Source organism: Cryptomeria japonica, chromosome 4, assembly GCF_030272615.1.
Source record: "Cryptomeria japonica chromosome 4, Sugi_1.0, whole genome shotgun sequence".
NCBI lineage: Eukaryota > Viridiplantae > Streptophyta > Pinopsida > Cupressales > Cupressaceae > Cryptomeria > Cryptomeria japonica.
The window spans coordinates 226392275-226417959 of record NC_081408.1 but is presented as its reverse complement, the minus strand read 5'-3'; the positions used below and the strand labels follow the sequence as shown (position 1 = coordinate 226417959).

The following is a 25685-nucleotide window of genomic DNA, read 5'->3' as shown; positions in this document are numbered from 1 at the left end:
GTGGGTTGGTACTCAAATCAGATTGAGGAGTTGGTGCTTCTTGTGGATTGGTGCTCACAAATAAAACTAGGGGTTTGCGCCTCTACAAAATATTGTAAAAGAAATTGTTTAAGCTTTCATCTACAGTGGTTTTCTCTCTATTTGGGTTTCCATGAGAAAAACTTGTGTTCCTTGTGTTATTTGGAATATGTATGATTATTTAAGTAGTGGCATAGTTAGATACCATTTTAGAAGAGAATTAGAAGTCTTTATTAAACTGATTCAACCCCCCCCCCTCCTCCCCCTCCCCTTCAGTTTATTTGAGTGCTCTTCACAGTATCATCCGAGCATTCAAGCATTCAACGTAAGTCCACCTTGTGAAACCAGCAATATCACATCACATACAACTGAGTCTATCCAAGAGCACATGAAGACCTGACATTTTAGAACCTTAGAGTTGTCTCACTTGATCACGCAGCGTGGCATTTGGGAGTCTTTATTCAAGTGGATGGAATACTTAGTATTTTATTTTGTGTTGCATAGTGCGTAAAAACACCATCAACACTACTCCCCCAACGGATCAAGCTAGAAAAACAGAAAGTGAGAAAAATGTCAAAGCCAATAATGCAATATTATGTGGTCTAGCCGAATCTGAATTTGTAAAGGTCATGCATGTTGGAAATTTTGTCATTGATGTCAAGAAGATATTCATTATCTTTGAAGAATGATTAAGATCGATGGACAAATTGTTATTGATGAAAAAGTTGTCATTGATGTTTTAATGACTTCATTAAAGTTAAGGAAATTAATGTCATGTTTGTAATTCTTTTGGATTTGACTGTGTAGATTTTTACATTGCCGACATTTCAGATCAAACACCATGATCTATCATCAGGGCAAAAGAGCAAGAGATCAAGAAAACAGAATATGGATCATGGTGTTTGAGCAGAATTAATATGGTGTTTGAGCAGAAATTAATGTCATATTCTGCTCTCTTACTTGATCTTTTGCCCTGATTATGGATCATGGTGTTTGATCCGAAACATTGGCAACGTAAAAATCTACACAGTCGAATCCAGAAGAATTACAAACATATCAATATGGACTGTAGAAACTTCATGAATTCAATTAATGTCATGTTGATTTAATGAATGGCATTGAAGATAACTTAATCGAATGTGAGAATAAGGGAATGAGCTTTCTTCCATTACCTCCAAGAGATTATATGATTGATATCCCATAACATGGTTCTAAAGACATCTGAAATATTGGAGACATTATGAAGGTAGCGATGTATGTAATTCAAAGCAGCAATGTCATTTAAAAGAAGAGCAGCAATGTCATTTAAAAGAAGAGCAGCAATTATCAATCATTTACTAATATGAATATTGCAGTGACAGAGTTTATAAAAGACAACAGTTTAAGTCTAAGGAATGAGGCAGCGATTAAAGTGCAGAAATTGATTAGTAATTGTTCTCAAAGGTGCGATTACCAATATAAAGAAGTTTGTTTAATGAGTAAGTGAATAGGCTGTGATTATAGAAGACACAAAAGACAATGATAAAAGAATTAGAAAGAAGATTAAGATAATGCATGGACTCCATTATGAGCAGCAGATAGAATTCACCATGATCAGTTTATCTACAGCAATAAGAAGACAAATTCTATATTATTAATGAAGTTGAAGATACCAGAGAGAGGTTATCAATAAGGATTGATATAATGTTAGTTGATGCTTTGCATATGATGCACGATGGAAAGTTTTCACACCAACACGTAGTTGGGAAAGATGGATTTGTTGTGGCCTGCTTAGATGTGCTGCAAATTACACAGGTAACAATAGTCATGGTGGGAAGCTCTGAAGCAGTTGGAATGATATGCCAAAAACAATGACAGAGAAATTAGAAGATCAGAAAGGTCGTGTTCATAAGTTTTATACTGGCGATATGTATGCAAGGTAGTGGTGATGTTTGATAAAACATTAATAACAGTTGGTGCAACTTCATGTGTAATGGTCCATACTTATATACAATGAAATATACTGAAGCATTACACTCTCCCATGTTTCATGTATCTCCACTAGCATGACACAACAGTGTTATAGGATAAAGCGACAAATGTATGCCAGGTTGCCACAATGACAGATGAAAAAGAAGTAATTATTGAACTATGATAAAGCAAGAAAAGGTGACAAGAAGGAAGCGATCTATTAATACAATAGTTATTAATAAGAAAGGCAACTAACTCTTATATGAACAGAAACCAAACAAAGTAATTTGGACAAGGTCGTGAGTATGAAACAAAGGCAGCGATACTAATTAGAAAGTAAACTAGGTCAAAAAAATATGAGACAAGTCAGCAAGGACAATTGCCATGTAACTTATCAAAGGAAATGTTTGTGGTTGACTTTATGAGACAGCCACGGGTTATGGTCAGTTTCTCAGAAAATTAAATAATTATTAAGAACAAATAATAAAGTACATATTTGATACAATAGTGTTTTTCCAAAGTTTTTTTGATACTTTCTTTTTTGGCAGGTAGGTTTTTGGCTCATGGGATTTGGCACAGGGCTTTGGAAAATTTTGTCTTCTTCCATTGATAGCAGATGTGGAGTCTACATTTGAAAATTATCCGATGGGTTTTTTTGACAAATTGTCATATGAGCTCTATGCAAAACTGATATTATATGTGTTGTGACCGCATTTTGTATGTGGTTTTGGGCGGGGTGTATAAACTGATCCGTTAGATACTATAGGTTTATTTTATGAGCTATGACTAGAGGTTTTCTTCCCAGGGTTCTTTCCTCTGGTATGCTCTTTGAATCCTGTGTAAAAATTAAAAAATATTAATAAAAAAGTTTAGTGGAATAATCCACTTTTATTGAAAAAAAAAAAATAAAGTACATATTTGGTAAAGAGATATTCTTTGATAAGGTGTGATTTGCATGGGGTAAAGTTTTTATGATTTGAAAAGAGAAGAGGTGCGATTAAAAAAGGTAATTGTGCTTGGATATGACTCTTCAGTTGTGAAGAGATATGTCTTTTGATGAAAGGCAGATATAAATAGAGACTGAAATGAATAGTGTGTGTTGAGTGAAATATGAATTATGTGAGAAATAAAGAAGTAGATTTCAAGAGAAATAACTATGAGAAGATAAATGGCAGATTTGTGAACAAGATTTGATAGCAAGAATACATGAAGATTTGTGAAAGATCGTATGAGATTTATGCAGCATATTGAAGAAATTATAAAGATATCGTAAACAGCTTTTGTGGCAGATTTATGACCAAGTTATAGCAGATTTGAGAAGGAGATTATGACAATATGAAGAATAGGATCACCCATCATCCATTAAAAGGTGGAATTTGAATGAGGGGTTGGTGCCTCTAGTGGGCAAATGCTCACAAGTTAGAATGAGGGGTTGGTGCCTCTAGTGGGTTGATACCTAAGAATAATTATGAAGGAGATGATAAAGTAAAGAAAGCGAAGTTGTAGACCCATCGACAACAATTTGAGAGCCTCAAAATGAAAGAAAATGAGAACATAGTTGCATATTTGCTTCGTGTTGATGAGATTGTTAACACGATAAGGGGTCTTGGTGAAACAATTGAGGAATTTGTAATTGTTCAAAAGATACTAAAAACTTTACCCTATAGATTTGACTCCAAAGTGTTGCCAATTGAAAAGATGAGAGATTTAGACAAAATGACAAAGGATGAGTTCCATGGAATCCTCGCTACATTTAAAATGGATATTGAAGAAAGGCCATCAAAATGGGAAGCAGCCTTCAAAGTATCTAGAAGAACAAAGAACAAAGATTCAAGTGAAAGTTCAAGCGAAGAAGAGGAAGCATATCTTGCAGAAGATTCAAGAAAGGATCCACCAAACGCAAAGGTAAATATATTGTCATGCTTTAATTGTGGTAACATAGATCATTTTGCTGCCAAATGTCCACAAGTTGAAAATGAAAGCAATGAAGAAGAATAAGTATATTATGACAAGGTAAAAGACAAGAAAAATCATTATAGCAAGAAGAAGCACACTCAAGGGAAATCTGAGAAGAAGAATTTCTGAAGACGCGAGAAGAGCCTATATGCTCGAGGAAGTGATAGCTCATCTAAGAAAGTGATGAAAGCTTTTCGGAAAGTGATAGAGAATAAATTCTCTTCATGACCATAGAAACAAAAGAAAAAGCTCCAAGGTGTGAAGATAAATGAAATGAAAAGATCGAAAAGAGGAAGATACTAGGGCAGATCCTAAGGAAGAACTTACTGTTGCCTAGACAAAATCAAAAGAGTCAAAAAGTAGATATCAAAATTGAAAGACCGAATTCGAGAAGACGGTGAAAAGTCAGAAAAGATAATTATGGATTTGAAGACTCGAGCTAAAGAAGCCAAACACATTGAAGATGTTTTAAAAGACCAATTTAAGGCAAAAGAATCGAATTGTGAGAAGCATGAATCTGAAATCGTTTCTTTGAGGAAGAAACTAGAAAAGACTAAAGATCAACTAAGCAAAAACATAAAGTTTGATAAAAGTCCTGAGATGTTAGAAAACCTTATCAACTTGCAAACATCACCATTTATAAAAAATGGACATGGTTTGGATGGTTTAAGTTCACAAACTACAAAGTTGGAAAATAAGAATTACGTTGCAGCCCTCAAAAGTTCCAACAAAGAGGTAACAAGAAGGAGGTGAACAAAGAAGAGAATAAAAGGGAAGAAAGCAAAAAGGAGGCTGTGAGATTTTGCCAAGATCTAGAGGCAATGGAAAGCACAAATAAGAGAGAACAAAATAGATGATAGAAATAAATTGTATTCTATCAAGATGAAAATACTGATCAACTGGATCATCAATCGTTACATACAATGAATATGAGCCTGCTTATATAGGCAAGGCTATATGGATATGTGAGCACACAAACATGGCATGTGGCTCAATAAGAAACAAGGGTAGGTAGGAAATAGGTGTGGGTAGGTAGGAGAAACAATATAATATTCCACATGAGGTGGATCACCCACTGAATGTGGAATGTAACAACAAGATAAGTCCACAAAAAGTGGAAATTCTCCTACACTATCCCAATGTGGCACAAACACCCAAGTGTCTCATACTCAAACTACTATGAAAATGCATTTCCTAAGTAAACTTAAGTAAGGTGTAATAATATCCATGATGAATAATTATTTACACCAACACCCCCCCTTAAGTGCAACTCAGGGGAATGCACTAAAGTCTACAATGCAACTAAGCAATGCAAGATGGGTCTCGGCTACTAGGCCATATTAGGTACCCATGTACAAATGCAAATGCATGCAAACCAATGCAATGAAATCTCTCACAAAGCAGGGAAAGAGAGAAAAACCCAATGGGAAAAAACCCTCCCCCAAAAGAGAGATGAAAACTAGATAAAAAGAACTCTCATAGAAGATTTGCATCCTCCATCAAAAAAAACTACTTGCACACCCTCATCTATTACTTTGCTTACAGATAACAAATTTTGTGCTAGACCAGAGATATGCAACACACAATCATTCCTTTTTATTCTACCATCAAATAAACCCGATTCTAACTTTACCACGACCAACAATATCTAAATGAGAAACCTCATCAAGTACACATTATTCATATTTAGAAAATCAGTCTCTACCATGCATCATTACTTGCATGAGCGGCCAAAGCTATAATGAACAGATCACCATATTTCTTCTCAAATTCAAAATCAGAATCAAATTTCTTCTTTTCTTCTTTGTAATCCTTCCGAAAGTGTCCAAATTTACTGCAATTCCAATAAAGGACTTTGGACTTTCCAAGAGATTTGGATCTCCCCTTCAACTTGGATTTATCATGCTTCTCATTCTTCTTGCCTTTTTCCTTTAGTCTTCCACATTTAGTTAGGACCTCCTCGGCACTACCTTCCTCTCTATCTCTTCAGAAAGCAAAAAACCCACCACATCTTCGATCTTCGAACAACGGAAGTATTATTGATAGCCATGACAAGAGAATCCCACAAATCAAGCAAAGAACAAAGCAAATTCTAGCATTTCTCCTCCTCATCCATCTTGACACCAAGACATGCCAATTAAGCCACCAACATATTGAATGCTTCCAAGCGGTTTATAATTCGTCCACCCTCTTCAATTCTCAAGGAATACAATTTCGTCCTCAAGAAAATTTTATTCATTAAAGATTTGGCTTAATGCATCTCGCCAAGTTTCTTCCATAACTTCTTTGCAAAAGACTCTTCATGGACATTGATTAAAACAAAGCCTACCAAGGCCAACTTGATTAGACCTTGGCTTTACGGTAAATAACATTATACTAAGAAAAAACAATAGTATTTGTAGGTCTGAAGCCATTCTCATCAATAGCATCCCACACTTCTCAATCTATTAACAAATCCTCCATCTTCAACTTCCACATCTCAAAGTTGTTTCCATAAAAAATTTCCACCTTTATTCTTCATGACGATCTTGCCATCTTAAAATCTCTGCAACAAAATCACAAAGTATCTTCTACACAAGCTCACACTCAAATCTGGATTAGTTCAAAAAACCAAAAACCGACAACTGAAACCAACGGTGATCAGGCTCTAATACCACTTGAAAGGAAGTTAAGGTAGCAGAACAACTTTCTACACTAACCTTTAGACAAGGGTTATGCAAAATTTTATATATCTTACAACAGTTACAGAAACTTAACAAAAATAAACATAAATAGCATGTGTACTACAACATAGTGATATACATGGAGAAAACCCTTTTGGGAGAAAAAACCCCACACTTCAAAAGCCACCTATATATTATTCAAAAATCAATAACAAATTACAATATACTTGCAGAGCAAGCTTCTCACAAGAGTATCACCAATGGAGATCCAAAGGCAACTTAACAACTATCATATTCTCATAATACATCACAAAACAGTCATAATGCAATGCCCTCATAAAATACAATTTGCCTTCTAGGGCAAGCAAAGCACACAAAATATCCATCGTTAGATCTGTAACCTAATGATAAACAGTTAAGATTTACAACGATAAATTATACATAAAATGTGGCTTTCGAGGGCACTGCCCCTGAACCCCAACCGAGACCCACAACCCCCAAACCCCGAAAGGCAAATACCCCCTGCACTCATTTATCAATAATAACCTTTATTATTGTAAGGTTGAGACACCATTTTCCTAACAAAAATTTGGGGACAATGCTATGGCAAACATAAAAGGTAAAGGCAAACTTAGTCTGGATAATAGAAGAACTAAAACTAAGAATGTCTTATATGTTGAAGGATTGAAACATAATCTCCTAAGTGTGACTATGGGCACACCTTTACATTTCATTCTCAAGGATGTAAAATCATGAAAAATGGAAAATTGATAGTCGATGCTTATAGAATAGATAGTAATTTGTTTATTCTCAATGAAGTCAGAAGTGAGAAATGTTATATGGGGCAAGAAGATGAGAGTTGGCTATGGCATAGAAGGAAGGGACACCTGAGCTTTGACAACATTGTGAAGATAAGCCAAAAGCAAGCCATAAGGGACATGCCAAATATAGCAAAGCCTTCAAATATTATTTGCAAACAATGTCAATACAGCAAAGAAACAAGGACAAGCTTCAAATTTGAGTATTCTACAACAAAGTCTTTGGAATTTGATCATACTGATTTGTGTGGGCCAACTAGGACGAAAATCTTGCAAGGTGAGAACTATTTCATGATGTTGATTGATGATTATTCCAAGATAACTTGGGTAGCTTTTCTTTAAAAAAAATATATGAAGCAATTGAGAAGTTTAAGGCATTCAAAGGCTTAGTAGAGAACAAAACAAGGTCAAATATCAAATACCTTAGATCTAACAAAGGAGGAGAATTTACCTCAAATGAAATTGAAGAATATTGTGAAGGCATGGGATAAAAAGACAATATTCAGCTGCAAGAACTCTACAACAAAATGGAGAAGTTGAGAGAAAGAATAGAACAATCCAAGGAATGGCAAGAGCTATGCTAAATGAATCCAACATAGCTAATACTTTTTGGAAAGAAGCAATTCATACAGATGTCTAAATTTCAAATCAGGGTGTGTTGCCCTAATTTTCAAACATCCAAATTTTAAACTTTCCATGGAAGCCAATGTCGAGCAAATTCTTAATGTGTACTTGTCAAGAGTTTTTCAGGATATTTAATTATGTGGTTTCAATCTAGATTCTTCATTATTGATCCCTGTCATGAGTTCATAAACATGCATCCTATTTTTTCTACTATCAAATTCATTGTGAGCATGTGAGTCCAGAGGTCGTTACATGATTTCAAGCTGGGATAAATAAATAACAAAAGGATAGGGTTAGGATGCCTAAGGACAATGGTAGTAATGGCTAGTGCTACGGGTAGACAGATTTCAAATAACTAATCCTTGTTTCGCCAGACACCCTCACAACTCAAGAAGAACAATGCAAGCTCCAAGGGATAAATAGATTTTCAAACTATGGGCATTTGTCCAGGCACCCAATTATGGCGCAGCCTAAGACAAACACCTACAGTTGAACTAAGCACAATAAAAGGGGTCAGACTAACCATACACGATGACTTACAATCAGTAAGCCCCCAATGGTATGAACCTGAAATCTCATCGGATACCCTCACATTTCACCGTTAAAACCACTGAACTCTAACTAGGTAATTAGATGAAGAGAAACCATGCAAACAAATTAGGACAAACAACACAACACCATGCTTCAATGTTCCATTTATTTCTTGTAATTGTCATTACAACAATTTCTTTCTAGTAGTCTTATTCTACTCCTAATTTGCTAACTGCTAAAACATCTAACTATCCAACTCCTAAAAATCTAACAAATTCTAACCCTTTACAAAAGAGAGGCACTGGCCTTTTATAGTTTTTACAATTTGAATCAATAGTCGGGATTGAAACCATCCAATGGCTACAATCTACCTTCTAGAAGCCTGGCAACTTTAACCCATACCTAATAACTCTCACAACTTCCCACCTGCCACTTTCAACCACCTTCTCAACTACCTACAACTGTTTGACATCAATTTGGCAGATCGAGTAGATGAGGAATAACTGGCCTGTGTTATGTCCCCATTCTCATGAGAATCAGTTCGTAAAGGGTTTAGCCTATTCCTAGCTCTCATAGGCTAATACGGTTTGTTTAGAGGGTCGCTTGGGCAATTGCTTGTGGCTTCACATTTCATTTTTATATGAATTTTGGTGAGATAATGTATTCTCAGGTATGATGTCACGTATGTAGTTAATTGCACTTTATATTATAATGATATTTTAATTATCTAAAGTGCAATTAAATAATAAAGTCACTTAAATAATATTATTATTTTAAAGGGAATCTTCTAGAAAGTTCAATTAAATATTATTTTATTTCTTCTAGAAGGAGGCCAACCTCTTGAAGGAAAAGAATAAATAGAGGGGGCAGCTGTAATGTCCCTTAGGGAAAATGCCCTAGTTATGGGTCCTAGTAGGGTTGAAAGTACGTAACTTAATTTCTGCTAGTCCAAACTTGTAAAACCAGGCTAGAAGATGCTATGAATTATTTAAGTAATTAACATATAAGTATATTCGGAATTAACTATAAACTAAAATTAAGGTAGCAGTGTCAAAGACTAAATTATAGATTAGGAATAATGGGAAAATATACTAATGTAAGGTGTCTTATCAACAGTTTCCCATACTCAGTACTACCATGTAGGGTGCCCCATAGCAGTTCTCCCTACCCAATGATCTTGTAGGGTGCCCTATAGCAGTTCTCCCTACCCATTTATCAGGTAGGGTGCCCTCCAGCAGTTCTCCCCACTTAATGATCTTGTAGGGTGCCCTATAGCAATTCTCCCTACCCAGTTATCAGGTAGGGTGCCCTCCAACAATTCTCCCCACTTAATGATCTTGTAGAGTGCCCTATAGCAGTTCTCCCTACTTCTCAAGGATGGATTTGGTTCAGACTGTCATTAGTAAATGTATTATTATCAATGTTTGTGTCTTATTATCATTCTGATTATTTATCAGTTAATTTCCAAAATATTCACTCATATCAATTACCGCCAAATACCAATTGTTCAAATATCTGTCATGACTTAATTCACTGTAGATTTTACTCTATTACCCTTATTTTCCAGTCATATACTGTGTTCCTAGAATGATTCAATACGTATTTAATTTATTACTGTTATTCATGAACATACCAATATACAGTGATTAATATTGATATTGCAGAATGATTCAATATAAATTAATACTTCTATTTCTAAATACGTCAACAGTATGTTAATATCCAAAAGTGTTATAGTGTTTGCAGCATATAAATTCTCAGAATATTATATGGTATATTATTTCAGACTAAGAAAATGATTTAGAATACTATAGCGTTTGCACAGAATATCATTTCAGATTTAGAAGTGACATGTATATATCGAAAGGAGGACATGCTTTTATATAAACATTATTAAACCTTCATTATTTTGTCATACGTATGCATACCTGTACAGACTGTGGGCCAGTGTGTGGATATGGGCATAACTTTTGTCTTTTTTGCCACTTCCTTCCCTCTTTTGAATCACCCCCGACTCTCTTATTAATCCTCCTCCCCACGTCTGCATTGAGAGTCGTGGCTGTTGGGAAAGGTTTGGAGGGCGGTGACTCCTAGAAAAGTCACCGCTCTCCTTAGATAATCGGTTAACTTTATTTCCAATAATAATTCATTAATATCCTTATTTAATGAATAATATTTTATTATTGATATAAATTAATGATAATTTACTAAATAATGATCCATGGATATTGTTTATTAATAAAAATCAGTGAATATTATTATATCATTATTAACAACAATTAATATTATTTATTATTTAATTTTATTTCAAAGTGGGGACATTACAGCAGCCTCATTGTTGGGGATCCAGTTGTTGAATATTGCTTTGTTATGATCATTTGTAGAGCCAAGGACTTCTGTAGAGTTCTATTGGTCTTTGGTCTTGGGAAACGATACCTCCCATTGATTCACATGACTGAGGTGGTGAAAGATTCCTCCGAAGGGTTGCAGTTGAGAGGAAGACATTTCAGTCTTTCTAATTGAGCTTAATTGGTGGCCATAAGCCAAATTTGCTGAGGTCATATTGTATAGCAGATTGGAGATCATTGGTAGAATTAGATTGCATTGGTTAGTTGCATTGGAGGCATATTGGAGATGTTGAAGGACTGATTTTATTATTTTCTGAAGTCTGATGTAAAGTTACAGTCATATTGGACAGCCATTGAAAACCATGATTTCACTCATGGAGGGTTCATACTACATCAATTCCACTTGCTAGTTGGAGCACCCTGTAATATCCCCTGTCCTATGATGACTGAAAACAAGGAATATTTTTCTGTTTAAACTGCATGTTATGCTGTTCTGAAGGATGTGTGTTATGCTGACAGCGTTTCCAGTTTGTAATGAAGACCAACACACATGAATATCTTACGAATAATCAACTCCCAAATAACGCTTTTGACTGATAAATAACTAGAGATACATATACAACTATCTCATGTTGATATATATCAAACTAGACCCAAAATCATAAGCTAACAGCAAACTGACATTATGACAAACAGTTGTCATACACTCTCTGACAAGCATGATATATGAATGCAACCTTATGTTCTTTTCTTTCATTCAAAAAGAGGTTTCAACCAGTCCGTACAATGATGCTATAGAGATCCAAACTCAACCAATTATTGACTCATAGTTTTTTGAGTACATGGACAACCATGACCTCATACATATAGATATCATTAAATATGCACTGAAAACAACACCAAAATGAACCTGGTTGAGACGCCTTGATGCAAAGATGGAGAAGCAATCAATATCTTGTTTGTTGAGCAAACTTCATCATCAACATGAGATGTTTCCAAAATCGCCCCTGCTGTCCATGGATGATCTGATCACAAACGAAACATCAGCTGCTGGGCCTCAAACTCCCCTCTAAAAATGTTCGCCCTTTCTTCACAATTGTAGCGCTGACTTAGGGGATGAGATTTGATGCCAAATATGTGAGTTATGAATAAAGACGAGGGTATAGACTGACTGCAGCGTCTTTGCTTCAGACTGATATATTAATGAAAGATAGCTGCAACTTCATTATTCTTCTACCAAAATGATTGCCCTTATCTCTTGAGTGAGGTGCTATTCTCCATAATGAAACTCGATGCCTAAGTAGTCAGCTACAAGCAAAATCGTGGGTTTCTTATATGTCTGGTTCGAATTGTCTCAGACCTCTAATGGATGCTGAATTCTGATTATAACTCCTTCAATTACCCTTACAAAGAATCAACTTATGCTTCCAATGATGAATAACCCCTCCAAGTGATCCTTGAATGCTCCAATGAAGAGTTATGTGCCAAATCGATGGAATAAAGGCTGAAGTTGAATTAGATATCAGACCTGCAAATTTATCAATTCTTTACACACTTCTACCGCCAATCATCTACCAATGGAATCGCCTCCTTAATTAAATGAAAATTGATGCAAATGGGCACTCAATCTGAAATTTTGACGATGCCAGAAATATCCATCCACCATGAAAATGCTAATAACTCAATTAAATTCAAGAGAAAGGACTGATTTGTCCTTCCCAACCACCATAAACTCATTATGCACAATGTGGAAAACTGAGTATCTCCCACTCCCAAGAAGAAGAAACTAGGGTTTCGTCCAGCCCTTCTATCAATCTGCTGAAGGTTTGCGTCCTCAAAGATTCAACTAATGCAAAGCATCAGACATTTCATCAAATCCAAAATCCATATCTGCTTTGAAGCTTCATCTTGATCTCCTTAAATACTTTTTAACCCCAACATCCAGAAGCTTCTAGAAGTGACTTAATGAAATAATATTTAAATTGTCACTTTATTAAATTAATTAAATATAAAGTCATCTTTAATTTTTAATTTATTTGATAACTTTATAAATAATTAACTTAATATTATTAATTAAAATAATTAATTAAGCTATCCATAAAATATATCAATAATTTGGACAACTTAATTAATTAATTTCTCTCCAAAAATGGGGACATTACACGCCCTCTTCCTTGGGTCATAGCAATGGAGTTTAGTGCTTTAAGGGAGACAAAGGGGCTGCCATTTATTTATTATTGACATTCATATCAGAATAGGGGCGATTTTGGAAAAGTGGTCGATTTGGCAAGAGGAGAGCATAAAGTGCATTGATATTGCTTGCTTCTTCATCCTCACTCCTAGGCGCTTCATCCAAGTTCACTTTGCATTGTTTGCATTCAAATTTCAGTCATGGATGCATGAATTTATGGGCTGCCATTAGTACTCAAAAAAAATTGAAATAGTATTCCATTGTAAGCCAAGAGTCTTGGCCATTGCTTAAGTACTTTGTAATCAGTCAATTGCTTTTCAATAATGAGGAGGAATAAGGTAGCATTCAGCTCATATGTTGTTACTCCAATTAATTAGTTGCATTCCAAATGTTTGTAAAAATGTCTCTTGGCTGTAGACACATATTTTCATTTGAAAATCCATCTATATGCATTTGAAATATCAAAGAGTCATTAATGCATTGAGTTTATTATTTAGATATCATAGAAATCTATTGCAAATGCATTTCTTGTGTATCTGTGTCAATAACATGCAAGGTTATCAGTCTGAAACTCAGAACAGCAAGCCTAATGTTTGTGTGTGAATTGTTTGATATAATACCTCGGGTCATGAACATCAAGAAAGCAATCAGATTTTGGTAACAGCAGGTTTAGAGGTTGTAGGATAACTGTTTGACAATATTCCTTGAGCCTATCTTCAGCATTTTAAGCAAGGGATATTACAGTCTATCCCCTTTGTTTTAAATTGCATTAAATGGGACCCACCACAAGTAGTCACTTTACATTAAAACAATTCAGTTTTTTACAAACTGATTTTCTATAATCCTCTATTGTGCATTTTCTGAGTTTTGGACTTTAACTTGCTGTCCACCACTATCTTCCAGGGACTTGAAAAATGGCATCAATTTGGTCCTTTTGCACTACAACTGTTGGGGATCCTTCATTGCTCCTGTTCTGCATTCGGCTCTACAGCATGTTCCTCATTGGCGTCACTTTGTGGTCATCATTTTGATACCGTGTGTTCCTTCCATTGGCATTGATCTGCAGAAAGAAAATGAGTCCAACCTGAATCAATTACCTTGAATATTGTAGCAACGTCGGGTTTCATTTTGGTAATGCCAAGATGAAAAAGCGCTTCATTTTAAAACAATAACTTTATTTTGTGCACCTCCACCTAAACCTTGACTTCCTTTCAGCATAATCCTTGGTGAATAAAGGAAGCGATACGAAAAATCGCTTAGGTTTTAAATATATCAGATCTCACTTGAAATCGACCCCCCTTCCTTGTGTCACTTAATGCCTATCCAAACAAAGGAAAAATTTCGACTCTTGCAAACATTACCCATTTCGGAGCAAACGAGAGAAGGAAAGTATTTTGATGGGTTTCATCACTTGACTTCCTAAAGTCCAAGATAAAGTCTACATATATGTGGTTGTGGATAGGCTTACAAAGTCTGCACACTTCTTTGCTATTTCTACTAATTTTAAGGCACCACAAGTTGTTGACCTATTCAAGTGTTTAGGCTTCATGGACTTCCTATGAATATCAACAGTAATAAGGTAGTCAGTTCTTGAGCTTGTTTGGCAAGAGCTCTTACAATTGGTAGAAATCAAGTTCACACCCAAAGCACTAGCTACCACCCCCAAATGGATGGTCAACCCAAGATTGTGAACAAATGGGTGGAAGGCTATTAAAGGAATTAAGTTGCAAGTCATCTTGAAACATGGTCAGTGGGTCAAATGGCTCTATCTAGGGGAGCATTGTTATAAGACTACTTATAACATGTCTATTAGGATGACACCCTTCATGGCCATGTATGGGTACAAAGCCCAACATTTTGTTGACCTTGTTTGGCTAACAATGGGGTATCAGGAAAAGCTAAGAAATTTTGAAGTCACTCAGGATTAATCTCCAACAAATATTGTATGCAATTCATCATAGGATAGAGAGAGCATTCAAGGCCGAAGATATTGTGTTGTTGAGGTTGCACCCATACAAGCAATCCTCCCTAAAGGCAACTGGACCAAAAAACCTCAAGCCTTATTTTATGGACCTTACGAAATTATAAAGTGGATTGGTGAAGTTACATAAGAGTTGGAGCTGCCCAAGGAGAGTAAGATTTATAATGTTTTCCATGTATTCTATCTCAAACAAGCACTTGGAAAACATATTGTACCTTTAGCAGAGTTGCCTCCATTATATGAAGGCAAATTGATTTTGGTTCCTGACATGATTATGGATGTAAGGAAAAGAAAATTGAGAGGCAAGGACACTGCCGAATATTTGATCCAATGGAGGAATCTTTTTGTTGAGGATGCAACTTTGGAAGGGCCACAAATTTTGGAGCATCCAAATTTTAAATTGCTTGAGGGCAAGTAATTTTGAGCAAATCGGTCTTGTCACGTTCATTTTTTTGACAACTTATGTTATGGACCAAAATGCCAATTTCCTATTTTCCACATCTTCCCTAGCCCAATTTTGTCTTTGATCTTCCTTTCCTTCCCCACCATGTCTATCTAAGGTCCCTGAGGTGTCTAAGTTGGAGGCATGTCTAATCTTTTAAGTGTGTCGATCATCAAAGATTTGAAGCTCCTCATCCTAGCATGCCTTTCTACCTAAGTCCGATTTCCCTAAGTCCCTTCAACACTAAACTTTCATACTTGTCCTTTCTATCATGTCTTTCATTCATCCCCTGCCAAAGTGTCAAAGTTTCCCATCCCCAAGTACCTTTCTCATGTCATCCTCAACTCCCAACTCCCAACTTCCAACTCAATGTTTTTACTAAGTTACTTTGTCATTGTTGAACTTTCAAGCTTAACTTAAATGTGGTAAAGGGCATGAGTCATCCCCAATCCTCGACTCAATGTTTTTACTAAGTTACTTTTCCAAAGTTAGACTTGCAAGCTTACCTCAATCATGGTACCAAGTATGAGGCATCCTCAATCCCTGACAATTTCCAATATCCTATCTCCTTAGGACTACTTGTTCAAAATTCCCCTCCTCTACCTACCTGTTGACGTGTATTTTATACACAATCATACACAGAATAAAATACCAATAGGTATCTTATCCTCTCTTGAGAAAATAGTCTCTAACTGCTGAAGATTCGCGTAAAGGATCAGTTAGGTAGACTCCAAGGTTCTTTGATGTAGGGTCTCTACGTGTGGACAAGCTCCAGTGGTATGATGTGATTTGCTGGAATCACAAGGGGACTTACATTGAACTTCCGATCTGCTTTGCTGGACACAGGCTCTTACTAACTTAGATAAAAAAAATGGAAAAAGGATAAGGGCGAAGAGAGGATCTAATCCTAATACTAAGAATGTAGGAGCAATGATTTGATTTTTGATGAAACTCTAACTAGGTCTTGTTTTGACATCAATGGAACATCTACACAAGGCTAGTGCGATCTTCTAAGGAAGCTTTATGATGTTCAAATCATCACCGCAGGCATAGATACCATCCAAGTTGATGCATATCAATGAAGAGGCAACAATTTGAAATTGAGCTTAGGCTGAATGATCCAGTTGACTACGCAAGGCAAGTCTGCAATCAACAAACTGCTAGTAGTATGGATATACGAATTCCATCATCAATTAATCACATTTCCTCCATTCATCTAATCATCTACCATCTAAGATTGAAGACTTAACAAGAAACCATGCAAATTGCAAGAAAACGACCTATTTCACCATTACTTCAATGAAAATGGAGTTTGTTTACAATCAATGGCAACAATTTCTTGCCTTGTCCTCCTATTCTACTCTCTATCTACTAACTACTTTCAACTATTTCTATACTATCTCTCTCTAATTCTCTCCAATTATTAGCCTTTACAAATGAAATGCCTGGGCTTATATAGTGCCCACAATACAATTTGATGGCTTAGATCAATTCAAGATCAATGGCCAAGATTTTACAATGAAAACCCTAATTAGGGTTTGTTACAACCATTACATAACATTTAATGCTTGACCAATGATAAAATTGTATTGCTTGGACACATGTCCCTTCTAGAAAAATCAACCAATGGATAGCCGGGGTAGGTACATCGGAGTTTGTGCCACCTTCCATGAGTTAAGTACATTGAATCTGGACATGCTGAGATGGACCTCACTGATTGGAGACGTGATGACTAGGATGCCACCTCATCTGACACTTGTAACTTTGGTAAATATTCAACTTGATGTTGTTGAGAAGCTTGCTTTAATTAATTCATCTGGAATTATTTGCTTCTTCAACGAGCCCTTGTTCTAACTCCTTGCGTCATTGATGTGCAGGAAGATGATGTACCTCGCCTTGGAACGCTGGATTGAAAGAGGTCGCCCATGTCTTGGCTTGATCGTCCTGGCGAAGACCGTCCTTGATCCGGCTTGATTTTTCTTGATGAGATCTCCATTTGATGCCTACACAACATTTCAAAATTAGTAACATGATTTTGCAATACATAACATAAATTAGAGAGCAAATTTTAGGAAACTTAATGATAAGTCCTTTATTAATCATTTCCTAAAAAAGACTGAGCTAAGGCAAAACAAAATTCCAAAATTCAAAATTAAGGAAATGACGATGAACAATTCAAAATCAAGACAATAAAACCAATATCGCCATACCTCAGGAGAGAGCTAACTCTAGAATGCAAAATGAGGAATTTGCCTAGGCAAAAATCAAAATTTAAAGCCTTTGACTTGATCTTGAAGGATAATGAACGTCCTCTTTATTAATTCGCCACCCTTGGAATCTTTGATGTGTTCTTCAATGTCCTTGGCAAGTTCGCCTAACTTGAAACTTCAAGTTCGCCTAACTTGAAACTTCAAGTTCGCCTCTCCTTTGGATAGTAGTTTCGCACCACCTTTGATTGAATTCGCTCCTCTTCTTGAATGATAATTTCGCCCTTCCTTTGTATGAAATTCGCTCCTCTTTTGCCTTCTCCAAGTTGCATATGAGAGATGATAAATGATGATGTGAAAATGAAATAAACACCTTCCTTTATAGGCGCTCACCTTCATATTGACCTTAGGCCGACTTTTTGCAAAATATAGCAATTAAAACGATTTTTAAATAAATAATAAAGGCCGACCTCTAAAATACCAAGCGCTCCCTTTTGATTTTTATTAAATTAATAATTAATTATTAAATGCCTTTATTTTTAATTAATAAATTTCGATTTTTTACAAAGGCAAAAATAATTAATAAATACATACCATGCGCTATTTAAATGCTTTTAATTAAATATCGATTTTTTCTAGCATTTAAATAAATTCAAAAAATGTGTTTGAGCGCCAAATTTTGAAGATGAAGGATACGTACCTCATCGCCCTGGTCCCTGACTGAGGGACAGGAGCGATCCATTACCTTGGTCATGATCCTTGCATATTTTACGTCCAAGGTGTTCATTTCTACGTTGAATTTGCCATTTTCCTTGGGATCTTCGAACTTGATTGACTTATCCTTGCGATTGAATGTCCTTTTGATTCCCTTGGACACTTGGAACGTGATCAATTTTCAAGATTTAGAGCCTTTATGCAAATTTCGCTCTGGTCCCTTCCTGAGGGACAGGAGCGAACTGGGAGTCTTAGTGCAAATCTTTCAATGTGACGACCTTTGTAACTTGTTGCTTGATGGAAATGCCTTGAGACGTCCTTGCCACCTTGTTCTTCGCCTTGGAGTGGTTTTGAACTTGAAGAAAAGGCAACATACTTATTGTATCGCCCTGGTCCCTTGGAGAGGGACAGGAGCGATTTTGCTCTTGTGGGCCTCATTTCACTTCATCACCTTCAAAAATTATATTCAACGGATTCGCAATGCCTCCTTTCATTCAATCATGCCTTGAGATCGGTTGAAATTCGGTGAGAAAATCATCTACAACAAAAATCGCTCTGGTCCCTTCCTGAGGGACAGGAGCGAACTTAAGCATTTTGGTCCTTTGTTGACGTTTGATAATCTTCAATTTGTCTTCAACGGGTTCGATTGACCTCCTTTCTTGCCTTCGAACATAAAATTTGCTTGGTCTTTGTTCAGGACGTACCCTATGAAGAACTTCGCTCTGGTCCTTCAGTGAGGGACAGGAGCGAAATTGACCCTCTAGGCAAAACTTCATCATTTCCTTGTTTTTGATCAAGTCTGGATGTTCTATCATGCTCATTTCGTCCTTCACCATGCCTTTGATGTCTCGATTCGTCCAAACAAGGTCAGGAATGGCTCAACTAAGCATTTTCGCTCTGGACCCTTGGTAAGGGACACGAGCGATTCGCCTTGGTCCCTTGGAGAGGGACAAGAGCGCTTTTCGCTCTGGACCGTTGGAGAGGGACACGAGCGAAATTTGACTTTTCGCACTCTCGATCAGGACAATTTTAATGGAATATAACATTTAAGTATAAGTGACATTTCCTTCTATGTTTCTTCTTTCTTATACTTTAAGTTATATTCCATATATACTTTCAGGATGTTTGAGAGTGGTTTCAGACCTCCAGGAGTTAGATTGCAAAATCTGGTTTTTGGAGGTTTTTTCAGTTTCCAGACTTAGTCAAATTTCAGGGTCAGGACATTCCAGACTTGGCCAAATTTCAGGATCAGGACCTTACTCAAGCCGGACTTGTTATCCTGTTGATCTCCCCGACAGTGCTTCAAGTTATATTCATTTGATAAAATGTACCTCTTTGGACCTTTTCACATCGTCAAGACGTTAAAATCCTGCAAGGACAAAGCAATATTGGATTTGTAGCTCCGGTCCTTCACTGAGGGACAGGAGCGATTTTTCCCCTGGAGGCATTTCTGTGCTCATGAAAATCTTCAATTTATATTCAATGGAAAGATCTCGCCTTTCTCCATCACTTCCAATTCGTAATTCATCTTGACCCTGCAGGAATAGTAAAATATTTGAAAACGAGCTCCCGTCCTTCACTGAGGGACAGGAGCGATTTTGCTCCTACAGGCCAAAATAACATGATTTTACACATTTTATCACTTCACAAGGCAAAAACAAATCATTTGAAATGCCTAGGATCAAAATTCAAAAAAGTCAAAATTTGGTCAAAAATATTCAATTGGACAAAAATTCACATTTCATCTTCAACACTTAGACAAATTTAAGCTCTGCATCAACATTCCAATTGAAAATTAGACCATTCTGGCGAATTCATTTCATTCAAAATTTGCATTCTAGAAAAGGAAAATCAAAAAGCTCCCAAAACCGACTGGATTTTGGTCCGAAAAGACGGTAATTAGAACCCTAAGGCTTGACCCTAAATCCAGACAACTAACAAACTAACAAAACCCTAGAAAAAGCAAAGCGAAAACGAGCAAAACGAGCAAAAAAACATGGGTCCCCATTTGCAATGGGGCGATGTGTGAAAACGTCACAACACTACCTTAATGGTATGAGCTCCTTGTCATCCTTCAACTCCAAAGTCCAAAACTCCCGCCATTTTTCACTATTCACGTCACCTACCTCCAAGCATGTCTTAGAACGCCAATAATTCTCAATTTTGATTTTGTAACTTCTAGAAAGGGTTCATCTTCTACCCAAAAACATTATTTAATCTTTAGGGTGTGAATCTACATATACCTTCAACCTAAGTCACCAGGTTCGAATTCGAATTCGAAGTTCGACAATTTTGAAATTCGAATGAAGTTCGATGAGGAAAAAATTCGAAATGTATAAAATTCGAATTAAATTCGCCATATGTAATTTTTTTAATTTTTTAATAAATATATGTAATATATCTATAAAATTGCCTAAATAGTTTAACATTGATAAATAGATTTGAAATCATTACAAAAAGATGACATATTTATAAAATATAAACCATAGGAAACATATGCTTTCATGATTGCAAAGATGTTCTTTTGTCAAATATTCACCGCGGATGAAATTCGAAAAGAGGCAAAAATTCGAAAAAAAAATCGTCATTAAATTCTCTTTATATAAATTTGAGTTTTTAAAAATATCAAAATAAACAATATTTAATTTATATATTTTAATTTAAATTTATCAAATTTTATATATGAATAGTTACAAATTTGAATTAAATATTTTAAAATATTTAATTTTTAATATATTAATGTTAAATCTGATAACTTTTATACTAAACGTTAATAATATTAACAACATTATTAGTTAACATTTATATTAAATTTTAATATTATTTAACATTTTATCGGGCAACACCATTACATCCGGCAACAACTTATATTAGATGTTTAATATTATTAAATGTTTAATAAAGGTTCACATTGATGGGGCAACTTTATGAAGTTTCTTTAATTTTAACATTTACCTATATCCTCTTTCTTCCGATGCGGCCGTCTAAAAACCCTACCGACGGCAAGCATTGTTTCGACCATTGAGTCGCAGCCCTCGTACCTCCCAACGGCAATAGCGAACTGGTTATCTGCCGACATCAAAAAAACACCTCTGCCTGTTTCCTGTGCGAATTTTAAACGAATTTTGGCCAATCGAACTTCAACAAATTTCAACGATTTTTATTGCATGTTTTAAAGTTCGGCGAATTTCGAACTTCAAGGATGAAATTCAGCTGAACCTGGTGACTTAGCCTTCAACTACAAAGACAAAGAAAAAGGCCTTGGTGCCATTAATGTGATGGCTAGAGTTCTTAAACAAGTCAAACCTTGCACCATTATTGTAGAGAACATTTGCAATATGTAGGAATCACATCCATGTGCCTTTCAAATACAATTATACACACATGGGCATGATTTCATGCATTATCCAAGGGAAACTGGTACCCATTAGGTTTGGGCATCCTCGGTGGCACATCATTCCAATGTTCAAGGACTTCAATGTAGATCTCAACATTATTTCTAGGGATATTAAAGGCATTGGGTCTTCATGAAGGGTTATTATGAAAAAACTACAGAGAAAACCTAATCAAAAGACCCCACTTTGAGCACTTGTGTTCACATTCCTAGATTTGAGGACAAAAAACTTCAAATTTACAAACAAACAAAGAAGAAAAACCCTTTTGTCATAGGCATCAAAGAAAGAAACCCCTTTGGTCGAAAGGGTAATCTTATTCAACGCTTATATTTGAGCTTTCATGGGGCAGCTCTCCACTATATTGAGTTGGACCATCTTGCAAGTGGTCAAGGGTGTAGAAGTTTTGTTTCTAGATGTTATTGCTATTATAGAAACGTTTCATAATGTATTACAAACCCATTGAATGTAAGAAAGGCTCTACAATTTATTTTACAATTGTGAACCCAGTTTGAATCTAGGGTATCAATGAATGCAAAATAGTGTTTGTAATCTAGGTGTGTTAAATTTGGGCAAACATTTAAAACTGCAACTTATCTTTATTTGTGAACCCAACCTATATTATTAGGGTTTAGTGTTATTGAATAAATGTAAGAAGATAATTTTGGGTTTGTAAGAGCTAATTATTAATAGTTAAAACACAAAATGTGTTTGTCCAAATTATTAAATATATGTACAGTATTTTTTTTTTAAATTTGCTAAAATATTTTGCTAGGAATATTACAAATTTATATTAAATTAATTTAAAATAATTTATAAAAATTTAATTATAAATTATTTTACTAGACATCTCCCTCCTCATCCCCAAAATCAAGAAAAAAAAATCGATGTCCAAAACCCTGTACCTCTATCCTTGAAAATCAGAGAAATATAAATAACAATCATTCTGAAATAAAGGAAAGCTTAAAAAACGAAGAAAAAAGGAAAGAAAGGCAGATCCAAAGTACAAAAAAGACAAAAAGAGAGAAGAGAGAAGAATTGGATAGAAAATAAGAGGTGAAAGCTAAGGGAAAAGAGGAAAAGAGTAAACAAAAAGATAGGAAAATCAAGATCATGAGGCAAAATCTAAGGAAAATGAAAAAAAGAATAAAGTACAAAACTTGGCCATATTTGAAGAAAATAAAAGGGTAAGGGTAAAGCAATGATATCCTCTCAACTTCCATTTATGGTTAAGTGAATATGAAGAATGATAATTATATGAATTTCGAGAATGCAGGTAGAAACGTTGATAAGCCAAGGTGGAAGACTCTATGGTTAACTGTAAGACCAAGGCTATTGACCTTGCCAGCACTTTAGACATCAGACTTCTCCCGCAGACTCTAAATTTTCAGAGGACGAGTAAAGCAAATGCTCTATTTCCAGGTAATTAGGGCAATTCATTATTTTGGTTGCCTCAAAGACAAAGAAAAGTTTAAATTTAGGGAAATGTTAGCAGAACACTCCATTGTTGTAGACATGGAGGCAGACATTGACTCACCTCAATAAGTGATGGCACAAAATTTGCAAGGACAAGTGTCAACAAAGTGACACTTTGGCATCAATAGCATAGTTAGTGTCAGAAGATAAAAAATAGCAACATGAATCCAACATCTATCAGAATTATCATAGATCTCCTGATTCCAGGCAGAAACTGACCCATAATGAGTCAAATGGATCTCTCAGCAAGAATTGACCACCTAAATACAAAGTCTACCACTTGTATTTTGCATGAAGAAACACTTATTGTCTATCCAACACTCTGGATGCACATCTGCCCATATCTATTATTTAATTGAAATTCAGAATATAACATGATTTTGAATTTTAACTAATTAAAAAATCTGCTTCCAGAGTGCTAGATAGATGTTGCTGGAGAATCGATCTTGGTGTGTCCATGTCAAGGATGACTCGTGTCCATGGTTAGGCCTAATGTGACAGAGGTCGGCTTCTTACTTTTAATAAATTAATGTCAGTTCTGATAATAGTTTACAAAGCATGGCATGTCGGAAGAGACAGTTTGAATAAGCTTACAAATGAACATGAGTTTTAAATAAATATTAAAATGCCTATCAATTTGGTTAAGCCACTTCATTAATACTCAGATGAAAAGTACTTTGTGTGTTCCTTTGACAAGAGTTAAATTGCTTCGTTATTTTCTTCGTTTTAATCCACTATGGAGTTTCCATTGATATTTGTATGTATTTTTCTTTGTTTTAGTCTACTAGGGTGTTTCCATCGGTAGTTTGTATATATTTTTCTTTGTTTTAAATTATTTTCATCCACTCAGGTGTTTCCTTCTTGTTGGCCGGTAGGCTCCAAATTCCAGGAGTAAAATAGTTCCGTTGCAGAGACAAATTCTTCATTTTGGGGGGCCAAAACTCCAGGAGTAAAACTCTCTTGTTGTATACACAATCCCTTTATCAGGAATTAGAATCTTCTTCATCAACACAGAGGCAACCACTAGGCACAATTCGACGGATCTGTATTTATAAACTAATTAAATCACCTTGAAATAGCCCCTCTGTTTCCATTTTCTATTTCTTCTGTTTCTACTGAGAGACATCCCTCAGTGCTAGTTTAGCTAACATACGTTGAATAAATCCAAAATCTCACCTCAGTTAATTTAAATTTGACATAATAAAGATGATAAACCCTAGTTCGCTTCATTCTGACTATTCAAAACCTCAAAAGGCTTTCATACTGCTGAATTTTAATCTTTTTTTTCTCAATAAAATTTAAACAACTTATGAAACACAGTGCACGAAGCATAAATTGCTTCAAAGTGTATCCTAAAAAGAAATTTCATTATACTAAAAAATATAAGCCAAACTTTTCCAGTTATTCGAGTAAAAATTACACTATAGGCAAGTCGTGACATGATTGTTTCCCTAAACCAGTCTAAATTTACCTTTTAAGAAAAAAAAAATTAATTTGAATGTGGCCACAAATTTTCGAAGAATAATAAGTATCTCACACCTGAAACTGAAAACCGATTGAAGCGGCTTGGGCAAGGCAGAAACAGATTTCAAAACATCTGGATCGAAAGCAGAGCAGTCCATGGCTTTTCTTTCCTCACTACAACAAAATGCTTTCAGCTACTTGGCCAGTTTTTTCAACTCCGCCTAAATTCAAACAAATAATGGCAATAGTTGCTTAAATTTACATATTTACTCCAAAATATAAGCGTCTATTCTACTATAATTCTTGATTGACACACTAATAACGGCAGTACATGTCAAATACATGAAAATCTATGAAGCCTCGAGATGATATGTGCATTACAGTTTGAATTCTGGATAATAGTTTAAATTCTGCTTTCGGAAAAATGTTATTTATTAGACAGAAAAAAGATGAAGCTAAAATTAAATGTTCGACAGCAACAGACCAAAATATCGCGGGACTAAAATTACAGAGAATTTAGCTCGACCTATAAAGAATTTTGAACAAATTTTATGGAGTTCTGCGTGGCTTTCAATGAAAAAGCTGAACAGCAACAATTTTTTTCTCCAATTTGGCAGCCTTGAGAAAACGATTACAGAAAAAGAAGGCGAGGAATACCGCGAGCTAATTTATGAATTCAATAACATGTGATTTGAAACATGAAATAAATACCTTTCCCTCCTTTAAAAAAAGGAGAGACAAAAATAAAAAATATTATTGAAGTTCGAATTACTCAAATTTAAGAAGAGCTGTGTAACAGCTAAAGTCCCTCCAATGTGAAATAAATTGAGTTTGGCAAATTAAAACTGCAGTTACTGTTTTATATATGTACATATGCATATATGCATGTGTATGTGTATACATATGTATA

The 25685-nt window shown here is 35.4% G+C and overlaps 1 protein-coding gene across 2 annotated transcripts in view; it reads right to left on the bottom strand.

The window, feature by feature from the left end:
• Window positions 1-25463, bottom strand: part of LOC131027243 (DExH-box ATP-dependent RNA helicase DExH17) — a 290481-nt gene extending 265018 nt beyond the window's left edge. The window contains exons 1-2 of one of the 2 annotated variants that reach the window (XM_057957261.2): window positions 25302-25463; window positions 24851-24996 (exon numbers count right to left, since the gene is read on the bottom strand). In XM_057957261.2, coding sequence (XP_057813244.2) covers window positions 24851-24933 — 83 coding nt within the window. In that variant the 5' untranslated portion in view covers window positions 24934-24996; window positions 25302-25463. Of the gene's footprint in view, window positions 1-24850; window positions 24997-25301 lie in introns of those variants that run through there. The other variant, XM_057957262.2, reaches the window with a different exon arrangement.
• Window positions 25464-25685: the final 222 nt, after the last annotated feature.